At 33.2% G+C, this 12,764-nt stretch overlaps 1 protein-coding gene across 1 annotated transcript; it reads right to left on the reverse strand.

The window, feature by feature from the left end:
• Positions 1 to 866: 866 nt before the first annotated feature.
• Positions 867 to 9,271, reverse strand: LOC145584620 (putative glycerol-3-phosphate dehydrogenase [NAD(+)] 1, cytosolic). Its single transcript, XM_081641434.1, has 5 exons — positions 8,021 to 9,271; positions 7,531 to 7,752; positions 2,425 to 2,672; positions 1,573 to 1,712; positions 867 to 1,320 (listed from the first exon to the last, which is right to left on the reverse strand). The coding sequence occupies exons 1-5, from the start codon at positions 8,670 to 8,672 to the stop codon at positions 1,200 to 1,202; spliced, it is 1,383 nt and encodes a 460-aa protein (XP_081497560.1). The 5' UTR covers positions 8,673 to 9,271; the 3' UTR covers positions 867 to 1,199.
• Positions 9,272 to 12,764: the final 3,493 nt, after the last annotated feature.

The raw sequence follows: 12,764 nt of genomic DNA on the forward strand, positions 1-12,764 counted from the left end.
AGGAAAGGGAAAAAATTGGTAAAAAGAGAAGAAAAACATAACGGAATAGTAAATTTTGTAACGGCTAATTGCCCGTTTAAATTCCATGTAATGGTGACTTAGCAACTTCACTTTACCAAATTCATTACAATATGAGAAGAGAGAGAGAAGCAAACAAGACTAGCAACTCCATTGTTTTACTTTATTAGTCTATTGTTACATATTCCAAATAAAGTTTTACCATTGATACATGTTCCAAAGAAAGTTTAACCCTACCACATAAGCAACGGGATGTGAGCTGTCATAACGGGTTTGACACATTGCCATCCACTGAGACTTTTTTTCAAATTTTCAAAACTTGCAAAATGACCGTGCTGCCCAAATAATGGTTCAGCCATTTCCATCATAGTTAGGCGTTGCAATGCGCTAGTATTTCATTCTAGTTAACAATTTTAATAACTATTCTACTTCATTTATGACATATTGGTTCTCTGTCTGTAATGATATGTTCTTTTTTATTATCTATAAATATTATGAGTATTTTTTATGGACCATTTTAGCTTTCTCTCTTTGTTTTGAATCTTTATAATAATTTAAATGTTTTTTTTTTTTTTTTCCTATCAACTTTTAAACATAACTCTCCAAATCTGTTTATCTACTTCATTTTTTAAAAAAAAAGAAAACAATACCAAAGAGCGTGTACTGCGCATTAAAAATAAAAACACCAATAGAAGAATAATGTTCACCCATACAAAATGTTGGATAACTCCATCAAAACTATAAAACCTACACATAAGGCTTACAGGACTCAGTGGAGTGTCTAAACCACACAAAACAACATTCCTTAGACAGTGAATGGAGGAGTTTGCTCAGCTACAATGCACAAATTTTACCAACAAATAAATAAATGAACTAATATATAGATGATCATCTACTACAAGAGCTACTAACTTAACTAGTTATTGACAGTTTGAAGGGAGAACCCCCTGCACAGTTACTACATATGAGATATGACTACAAACTTCTCAATTGTCTATTACATCATTGCAATCTAAACACAGTTAAACACGGCCAATAAGTGATGTATACTAACACTTAATTAACCCTGATTCCTTCAACAAGATATCCTAGAATGATATCACACAAGAGCTCTATAAGATGATTCGTTGCACATTCGCAAAACGTGTCATAATGGCTACATCAGAAGTTGGGTGCTATTCTTACTGCCCAAGAAGTGAGGGTATGTAAAACGCATGGGACTGTGCCATTTCGATGCGTTCCCGGGGGTCATGCATTGTTTCGTCTCTCAACGCTTGAAGTATAGCTTGAGAAGGGAAGTCCCTGAACATAGAAGACAATGCAAATTATTTCTGGTGAGATGTTGGTTGTAGAACAACATAGAGATATTGACCAACTGCTGAGAAAGTGCAAGCAACAAGGGCAAATAATGGTATTAAACTACGGCTGCATCACCGCATTGTGACCACATTATAAAGGATTTTGAGTTTTCGCACAATGCATTGCCTGCAAAACTGGTTCTGAGACCGCATCTGAGATTTAAAATCTTGGAGCAAATAGGAGCTGGATACTTACCTAGTTATAAGTATGCTATAAAGTTTCTTTAAGATGGGACAAAGTTCAACTGGAGCAACAGGCTTCTTTTCTTCAGGATGTAAAACACTGATGGAGGGTTGGCCAAGTAATTCATAAAATGCTTTCACGGCAGAGACACCCTGCAGGGAATAGGAAAATTATCATTATTGATGGGTATGGCTTAAAGCATAGAACACCTGGCTAAAGCACCAAGCAACACAAATTCATCTATGTAAAGACCTGATGCCACAGTCATCTAAGTATTTACCATAGAGGCATAGACCAACCTAAGACAAGGAGTTTGATCATAGACCAATGGCCCACATTAAAATTAAGTTTTTTTTAAAAAAAAATAGTTATCTTAAAGACATTATGTGGACTAAAATTTCACTACAGAGAACATCTGAAGCCTTCTCAGACTCTTCTTAAGAATAATAAAGCAGGTCACTCGATTTCAGAAGCTAACCGAAACCACCCACCCCAAAGTCTGCCTAAACTAGCAAATTGCAAAATATGTAGAGCACTGTCTAATTGACTTTTCCTCTTCACTACAAATTCCAGACTAAATCCTAATTGTCTCTTCTTTTAATGCCCAATTCATAAATACACAGATCCAATCAAACATCAAGAGAAGTCGACAATCTCATGGCAACCCAGCCAACCACCAAAAGAGACATCAAAGTCACAACAAAAGGATCCAATTCAACCACTTAAAAAAAGGCTACACAGAACTAGACCAGCATGCAAGAGAGAATATAGTCTGCACGATATTCAGCCCCAAAAACACCAGATGAGAAGAAATAAGTCTCAGGTGACCTATATCTAAACTATTTGTACAGATCTCTCCTTTACCTGTATCATACCCTTTCCCTTGATGCTGTCACCCATATCAAGGCTCAGAGCACCCTTAGCCAGCATTTGGCCATACCATGCATTACGACCTTTCAACAGGGTAACATATGTATCAGCCAGCAAAGGACCTGCAAGTTTCTCTGGTTCTTCTGCCAAAAGGTGTGTGATGAATATCATCTCTGATGTGCAGTGTGCAAAATATACAGATTTACTGGTGGCACTTTCATTTGTTAAAGCTGCTACCATTCCTGTACAAATCAAATGAAAATACATCACTAAAGTTCTCAGATTGAAGTCAGGACAATGTAGGTCAGTTACAAATAAAATGTATAGTTAGCCAACATTTGAAAGGAAAATGTTGGTTTCAACATTCTCAACTATGTATAAAAGCCTTAAAGGTACATCAAGCTACAAGGAGAAATCACAAAAAGAAAGAGAAGTCGGGTATTTAGTGTTCTGGAAAAACCACTATATTGAAAATGATATTTGTCCCATCCAAGTCTATCTAATATGATGGCAGTCTTTCCCAATATTAACATCACTCCCACATGCTCCTGCTAGAGAGTAAGGAATTGGAATCACATAAGTTATTGCTATTGGAAGAATAGTGTAAGTTGTGGAAATGTGCTTTGCAAGCATGGAAAAAAAACTCGGCCGTTCCGTTGTATAACGGCCGCTTTGTAATGGGTTTTAGAGTTGTCGATCCGAAAAAGGCCATTATATAACGCCGAATTGAAATTCACACCCAAATCGCCGAGTTGGCCGTTACGTAATGGTAGAACACCGTTTTGTAACCGTTACATTCGCGAGTAATCGTTTTGGGCATACTGAGATGCTTGGAATAACCTTCATCTCTGTGAACCAGTGCGCCATGGCTACGGAGAAGTCAGAATTTTTTTTTGACGGGAGGTTGAAGAAGAAAGGAAGTACAAAAAGAAACTGAAAGTCAAAAAAGTCACATGATGCTTTACAGCTGTCTCCCTTTTCCCCCTTTTATTGGTTCTTTTTTTAAATCCTTTTTATTGTAACATTTGTGTCCCATCACTTTTTTACCCCTTTTACTTATCCTTTGTGGTAAGTTACTGACTTACTTATTAAGTAGTCATCTTTACCCTTTTTCTTTTTTTAAAAAAAAACCCAAATCAGTAAGAAATCAAAACCAAATTAATAAGTGCTTCAAAAAAATAAATTAATAAGTGTAATTGTCATAGCTTTAGCATAATATGGTATATTTAATTAGGCAACAAGTAAACAAGCTAAAATTCTACTTATGTGTTTTTTTTGAAAAAATACACGCCGCGAAATCCGCGATCCGTTCTATTTAACCGTTACAAGCCGTTTCCGCGACAACGCGACCGTTACCGCAAACGCGACCGCGACCGAGTTTTTTTTCCATGTTTGCAAGAGAAAGGAAAAAGAATGATAGCTGTGTCACTTGACATCTAAGATTGGATTCATATTTATTTACAACAAAGAAAGTGTCCCAACTCCCAAGAGCCCAAAACATGTACACAATCATGCAAATGACTATTCCTGAAAACTGTAGGAATTGTCAAGCTAACTAGAGATTCTACATCGTAGTGCCATTTAAAAAAAAACTATTAGATGTTCAGAAGAGTTCCTCCTATATCATGCTCTGTTACAAGGCTTGCTTTATGGAGAGCTTGTACATATGAAGAATAATCCCACAAAGGAAGTGCTTCTTTTGTGCAATGGTGTCTAAATGACTATTTACTTAGCTTGATGTAAGCTTTTGATATGTAAACTGGCTAAAAGAAGCTAGACATGTGTCGTAATCATAGTAGTTAATCAATAAAACATAATATCAATGCTAAAAATGTAAGCTAGCTTTCTTTTATAAAAATAAATAAATAAATAAAATGAAAAAGGGTGTACGATATGGAAGCAAAAGGTTGTATAGGATGCAAGAGTCAAGGTGTCTAGGGACCTTTATGCAAGCTTGTTACGAAAGAAAAGATAGTTTTATACTTGTTCACATGAGCGATAGGAAGACACTGAATAATGGAAGATCATGTGTGTGAAGGATGTCGACCAAAGAGTTCTGATTGGATAATAAAGAGACATAGGATAGATTGAAGTCTTACTTTGATAACTTTTTCAATAGTGATCAAGGACTAGAAATTGGAGAGATAAGTATCTCTATTAATATGGCTAAACAAAAGTTTATTCGGAGAATTTAAAAGGGAGAAGTCAAAATGGCGTTGAATAAGATAGGAAAGAAAACCCATCAAGGTTTATAGATGTATGGGAGAAAGGGGAATCGAATTGCTGACAACATTCTTCATCAAGATTTTGGAGAAGTAATGAGATACCTTTAGAAAGGAGGAAAAGTACCTTTGTCCCTTTGTATAAGAACAAAGACAATGTCCAAGTTTGTGCAAACTATTTGTGATCAAACTAATAAGTCATACTATGGAAATTATGGGAGTGAGTAATTGAACAAAGGTTAAGGAGGAGTGTAAAGATCTTAGATGCTAGGAATATTAACTTTGGAAGCAATCCAAACTTATGAAACAAAACTATTGGAGAACCACTGGGATATGAAGACAGATTTACACATGGTTTTCATTGATTTAGAAAAGGTCTATGATAAGGTATAATTAGGTGGGCATTAATAAGGAAAGTCATTTCACGGAAATATGTAGACATCATTAAGGATATGTATTATTGTTCCCAATTAAAATTGCATTAAGGATCTACACTGATTCCATTTTATAATAGTTATGGACGAGTTGACGAGTTTAATTAAAGATGATATACCATGATGCACAATGTTTGTAGATGATATTGCGTTTATTGATACTATGAAAGAATACTTGGAAAACAAGTTGAAATTGTGGAGACAGACATCACTGGAAGTTTAGCAAGATTGGAAGTAGGATGGCAGGGGAGATCTCATAGACGGTATTATTGCGCGGAACTGGAAGTAGGGTGGTAGGGGAGAACTCCTTAAGATTATTATGACAATTCAACCCTAAATTATTATATGATATAGAATCTTGGGTTGTGAAGCATGGTAACATTCATAAGAAGGATGTGGAGAAGATGCTATACTGCGATAGATGTGTGGTAATAATAGGAAAGATCGGCAAAGGAATAAGGTAATTAGGAAAAAAGAAGAGGTTACAATGAGGGAGAATTCATTAATGCTCTATTTGGTTATATGATTTCATTTCAAATTCTGGAATTGGGCCAATTCCATTGTTTGGAGAGCTAAGAATTTGAAATGATAGAGTTTTTTCAAATTTTAAAGTAATCAAAAAAAGCTCATAAAAGATTAATTGGAAATGACAAATAATAACCAGTCATTTGAAATTCCATGAGGTCCCCTGCTCTCATGGATTGATGGTTTCTTCTTCTAGAACAGTATTTGCATTTATGTTCTTTCTCTCTCCTCAATCTCCCATTCTACTCTATTAATCTCTTTCCTCCATAACCACCATCATCACTCCACCACCACAATGGCATTAGTTTTAGCAACCACCACCACAACATCAATATCCGCCGCCGTCGCATTCAAGCCACCACACTTCCACCATCACCGACGCACTTCTAATTGGAGGAATTTAAGGGGTGCAGATTGATTCCTCAAAGTAGACGTAAATATAAAATCTCAATTGTATTTGATACTATCACCAATTGAATGCAAAAGGAAATTCTAAAGTTATTAAGGTTTTGTTTTAAATTTTTTTTTTTTTTTTGTTTTTGTGATCCTAAAGTTAGGTTCATCACTTTCCCCAAAAAATTGATCGGAATGTTCATATGTTTTTGTTATATTGAGGAAACATGATTACGTTTGAGATTAAAATTTGAGATGCGTTCTATTTTTGCTCTTTTTTAAGAAATTTTGTTAAATGATTCAAGTTGTAGAATTGAACTTTTATAATCTTACCAAACAACATAGAAAAATAAAAATTCAGGAATATAAAATTATATGGTGTTCCAAATAGTATATTTGGAATTGAATACTAGTATTCCAATTTCAAGAAATGAAATGTTGATTCCCAAACACTGCCTAAGGTAATTTGGTCATGTAAGATAGAGATTGAGTGATGCATCGCTTAGGAATCTAAGGACTTGTTTGGTTTACTGAAAACAACCGAACTGAACTGATTGGGGTTGAACTAAACTAAACTTAATATAGCTGAAATAAATTGTTTATGAGAGAAGAAAATTAGGAACTGAAATGAACTGAACTAAACTGAAGTGCTTGGAGCTAAGCTGAACTGAAATTAAGCTCAATCGAACAGGCCCTAAAGAGTGGAAAAATGATGGGATTGTGTGGGGTGAAGACCAACGAAAATTTGGAGGTAGGTTATTGTGAGCAATATGAGTTCACTGGGTTAAAGAAAATATGGCATTGGGTAGGTAGAGTGAGAGGAGAGAATATATGCTGAGGACATGACATGACATGACATTTCATAAACATTGATTTTTAGTTTCTTTTTCTTTTAATTTATGTAAATCCTTGTATTATACTAACTTCTCAACCTCAGTCATATTTACTGTACTCAATTTCTTTTTTCAAACCTTTTCATTTGATCTCTTCCACTTATAATATGTTTCAGGTTTAATATTCATACCCAACTTTTTTAGTCTTATTTGTCAACCGCCTTCTTTTAACTCCTTATGTTTTATATAGTCTACCTTGCCCTACTTTCACTATTGAGCTCTACTTTGTTTACTTTATTAACTGATTTTTCCTGCTTTCACAGATAGTTGCAAATGACAGTTCATATTAGCGTTTAGCCGACCCCTAAACCTTTCCGGATTAATGTTTTGTTATTGTTATTGAAATACCAATAAAATAAAACACCAAATTTATAAATTAAATGAAGCCTTCTAAAAGAAAACAAATAATATGTCCAAAGTTGATATACTCACTTCCACAAAAACATAATCGGCATTAATCCCTACCGGTCTAAATTCTATTTGATCAACTGTATGCTTATTAGGGTTATGTCATATTGGGACAGCACATATATTTAACTCCAGTTACCGGAGAATCACAATGTAACTCAAACCAATGGTGCACGAAATTACTTAATATCATAAGCATCAAGGATGAGCAGTAATGTTACTTACCAGCTCCAATGGCATAGACATTCTTCAAACCTCCCATAACTTCATGTGTGACAAGGTCACCATTATCCCACACAATAAAATGTGGCTGTCTCAAAAACTTAGCCAGAGGCTTTCTCCATTTCTCAGCTCCACAAATTCTGGCATTAGCGTACTCTTTGTTATAAATCTCTGCAGCAATATTTGGCCCTCCAAGATAGAGAATGTTTTCCAAAGGAACTCCGGCTGCCATAAATCATAAATGGGACTTTAGAAATCATGGTAAACAAAAACTTGAACTGAGATAGATGTCAATTAACAGATGTTCAAAAAGACACCTGAACAGGTGGCTCTCAGAAAAATTATGCTTGAAGGAAACTTGGCAGTGTATTTTCTATATTCTAATTAGAAATTCTACAACTAGATAGGTTCATTTGTTCTGTTCAGCTGATGAACTAAGATGAAGTAATAACCAAATTCTAATAAGAGTGTGATGGGAAATAAAATATCTTACAAGCTCGGTGAATCATTTGAGTAGGAGTCACAATCCGCGGCACTGGCTCCAATTCAGCCTCAATACCCTTTGCCAAAGAAATAATGACTGGTGGAGTAATCCTTTCCTTCCAAAACCGACTAATCTCTTCAAAAACCTCCCGAGTCTCAGTTGATGGCAAACCATTAATCACAACATCAGCATCCCAAACAGCCTCTTGCAAGTTTGTTACAACTTTCAAAGGACAAATAGGGGTGTCAACCATGTTCAAGCAAAACCCGTCTTTCAAAATCTCGTCAGCATACAATGTACGATCCCCTAACCTAGCTTCTACATACTTCAAGTATGAACACCTCCTAATTAGCCTCCTCAGCACATCCTCCCTTGAATTAATCACTTCAAACAGATGTTCAGCAGTCGCTCGATCGACTACCCTACCCGGTCTCCTCCATATCCTAATCGAAACCTTGTCTCGAAACTGACCATAACTATCTTGCAGCAATGCCACAAACACACTCCCCCAAGCACCAGCCCCAACTCCAACAATTCTCAAAGGATCACCCTCTGCTTTACCTAGAAAACATCGAAGCTCATCCAATTTCTCCTCTAATACTCCATTAACCGACCCATTCGGATACCCATAATGATTCTCAACTTCAGTAGTTCCCACCATTATCGTCCAACAAGATCAATCAATTTTATGAATATAATTCTTTTCAAATATGCATAATCAACACAAAATTTCGATCACCCAGTTCAAGATTTATATAATTATAACTACCCAGATCAATAAAAACACTAATAATTCAGCATTTTGATAAAATTAGGTAGATTTCTTCAACAATAACAGAGCTACTATATCTTACTTTTAATAAAAATTCAACCAAAAACTTACAAAGGTTATCTAACCCCACCAATAGAGGGTTCCTCCACGCGGCGAAAAAATCAACAATGCGATTATTTTGCGAGATTTACTGTAAAATTGAGGGTTTTCTGAAAATCAAAAAAAACTAATTAAAAATTTGAGGATTGCGTGCACGAAAGTCGAAAATTGAGAAGAAGTCAGTGATGATGTGGGATCAATCAATGTGGAAATGAATTGGAAATTAGGGAAATTCTAAAATGGGAAATGTGAGATTTATCTCGGGAAATTGGGAAGTTGTACTGATTAAAAATTGAAGTTTCTGGATTTTGGGCGTTGGACATTTGAGCTCAGCATTACTGTGTTTTCAGCTGAGGTGGTTGAGCTTATGATTGTGTGATCTCATCATTCTCATGTAATGCAAAAAGGGAAGAAAAAGGTACATGACTACAGACTACATGTAATTATTACTTGTAAATGACTAAAATGTACTCGTAATATGATATGGAGTAATGCTCTTCTGAATATTCTAAATTAGTTTTGGGGCGAAAAATACATGTTAATCAATAAACTTATATTAAAAGTGAAACTAGGAATGACACTTGTCATTTTCTGGTTAAAAATTTTCCCGCCTTTATTTTCCTTTTATTTTTAGTATTTTGACAACATATTTTATCCAATTATATTCAATTAAATATACTAGGAAACTTTTAGTTACAAAAATACTAACATTAATTAAAAATAATGTATTAAAATATATTCTTTTCTAAAATTATTATAATATTATCAATATTAATTTTTTTTCTCCAACTTTTATCATTTGATAATAAAATTTATTTTAATTAAAAGAGAAAAATCATTTTGGTAGCATACTTTGTATTAATTTTAAAATTATATGTAACATTTACAAGAACAAAATAAGTTTGTTATAGTATACTTCGTACACAATATATATTGGAAAATTATTTAGTCATTCTAAACATTTATGTGATTATTTAAAAAAGAAAAACCCCTACTACTCAATAAAGATATATTTAAAAAGTTGATTATTGATTACTAATTATCCTAAAGTAAAATAAAGTCAACTAAATTTTCATATTATGTCGATCAAAGTGTGTCAACAATTTAAGGACAAATGTATATGAGTTCGCGTATGGGTACTAACCTAAGCTAATATTTTAATTTTCTCATATAAAACCTTTTAGCTTCTAAGTTTCTATTACTATATTTATTTATTTATTTATACAATCCAATTCAATAACCTTTACGTATTTAGTGTTGGTATAAATTAATTAAAATTCAAGTTATTCTGTTACAAATAATTTTTTTGGATAAATTATCGTTGAATTAACACTATTATTTATTATTTATCTGTTGTAAAATTTAATTATGACCGTGCATGACATGGGACTTAACCTAGTATTCTATATAAACAAAAATTGTTTATATCAAGGTATAATTACTATAAAAAAAAGGAAAAAAAAAAATCCATTTCCGTGAGTTATTTAGGGATAATATTGAAAATTTATCAAGTTTGGAGCTTCAACCATTAAAGGCGGTCGTCTATGTATCCGCCTCTACCACCACCACCTTTATCACGAGCTCACCACGAACCATTGAAAAAGATGCAATCTTACCTTCTCAAGCTATGTTTAGAGCAATTTGGTTAAAGAACGAACCCCACGAAGCTTTCTTTAAGCTTGGTTTTCATCAAATCAAACCCCACAAAGCCCGTCAATATAGACCTACCATTTTGGGTTCATCATTTCCTTAATTTTTATAGTTTTTCTTAGGGAATTCTTTAAATTTGGTGGCATAGTCGCCGTTGTGCTAGTGTTCATGGAAAAAAAAAAGATTGTTAGTGGCGTTCATGGAGGAAGAATAAAGCTGCTATGCTTGTGCTTTGGATGATGAAGAAGCTATTGTGCTTGTGCTTAAGAGGAAAATTTAGCATGAAGAGGCAATGCCCAAGTTATTACATACTCCTCCCTCCATTTCAATTTAAATGTATCAATTTGAATTTGACACTATTTATATGCATCTCTTTATCCAATGTTTGTACATTATATGTTAGATTACATATAATCAATAAGTAAAAGTTAGAATCTTCTCAAAGCATTGTTTTAAAACATCAACTTTTTACAATTTATACTTCTGGATAGTCAAAGATATCATTAGTCAAAGTAATGCATTGACAAGTGTGCCGATTAAAATGGGGTATTTAAATAAAATTAGAGGGAATATATGCTTATCATACTTTATGTTCAATTGTCATTTATTATTCCCTCCATTTTTATTTAAGTGCTCCATTTTGACTCGATGGTGGACACATGTGCCAATATAGAACTTTGACTAAAATATTATCTCTATTCTAAAATAATTGACATGGTCAAACTTGACACACATGTCAATGCATTAGTTTGACCTTTGATATATATAATTATATATTACGAGTATTAATATTACGATTTGTTACCCTTACTCTCTCCAAGTTTACCTTTGTTAAAAATAATGATAAAAAACGGATTATTGATAGGTGAGGTTGTTTTCACATTAGTAAAACCTTTAATTTTTTTTATTTTAAGAATTTATGAAAATCCGAATATATTAATGCAATAAATGTTTTTTTTTTTTTTTTCTTTTTGTAAATTTTTATATCTTTAGTATTAATTTCATGATCATGAATCCATGATATGAAGTCATGGAATTGATGGAAATGCTCAAAAAAATTCAGTGGAGTTACTACAAGTTTACATATGTAACAAAATGGGCCCGAATTGAAACAAACCGGTGCTTTTTCTTCATGACACCTTTAATGGGCCGAGTAGTCACTTTAAAGACCCGTTGAAGAAAATTTCCAATTAAGAAATGGACTACGCATTTTCTAAATTTCCAATTAATCTATGACCCTCTGTTATATCCCAAAGAAAAGAAATTAGTAAAATATCAAAATTATTGTAATTGTTCTTTCAGAAAAAAAATAATAATAATAATAATTATTGTAATTGCGGCCAATTTCATGAAAATGCATTCAATTTGTTCAAAGAAAGGGTTATCAGGTCAGTCGTATTCTTCTACAGCGATTTGCTATGTTTATTTATTTATTTATTTATTTTGTCTTAATGTATGATTGACAATGTAAATGTTGCATATAAACTATTTGCTGAAAGAATTAATGACCAATTTTATAATTTAGTAATCATTGTTAAACCTAGTGTATTTCGTTCTAGTTTAAAATGTTTCAGTACAAGTTTTATACTGGAGTACATGTTGATATGCTAATATGCTATGTTAGATTATGATTTTGGACTTGTGTATTTGTGTGTGATGTTTTGTCGAAAATCTTATACATTTCATGATGTCAGGTGGACTTTAGCACTATTCATAAACTCCCTTTTGACTGTGTTTTGAGCTTTATACATAATGAAAAGTATAGATCTTATTAGATTTCGTCACAATATATATATTTTCAATATATCACCTTTTTATAATTTTTGTTTATCGGTAATTAAAGATATTAATGGTTGAATTTGTGCATTGGCAAACGTGACTAAGGAAACGTGTCAACTACTCCCTCCGTCCCTTTATTATATGTCTGTATTCCTTTTTGGAGTGACCAAAATTAAATGCATGTTTCTATTTATAGGTTGTACTTTTTTTACAATATTATTCTCTTTTTGATGATTTGTCACCTTTTTTCTTTTTCTTTTTTGAACTTTAACAATAATTGTCAATACTTTCTCTCTCCTAATTCCCAACCACTTTTTCTTTCTCTCTATCTCTCTCTAACTCCATATGTATATTTATACTCCCAATTATTAGTTTTAAGGAATCTTTAACTTTCTTAATTCCGTGCAAAATGAGAAATAGGCATGTAATAAAGGGACGGAAAGAGTAAAAAGA

This window comes from Chenopodium album, chromosome 16, assembly GCF_948465745.1.
Source record: "Chenopodium album chromosome 16, dcCheAlbu1.1, whole genome shotgun sequence".
NCBI lineage: Eukaryota > Viridiplantae > Streptophyta > Magnoliopsida > Caryophyllales > Amaranthaceae > Chenopodium > Chenopodium album.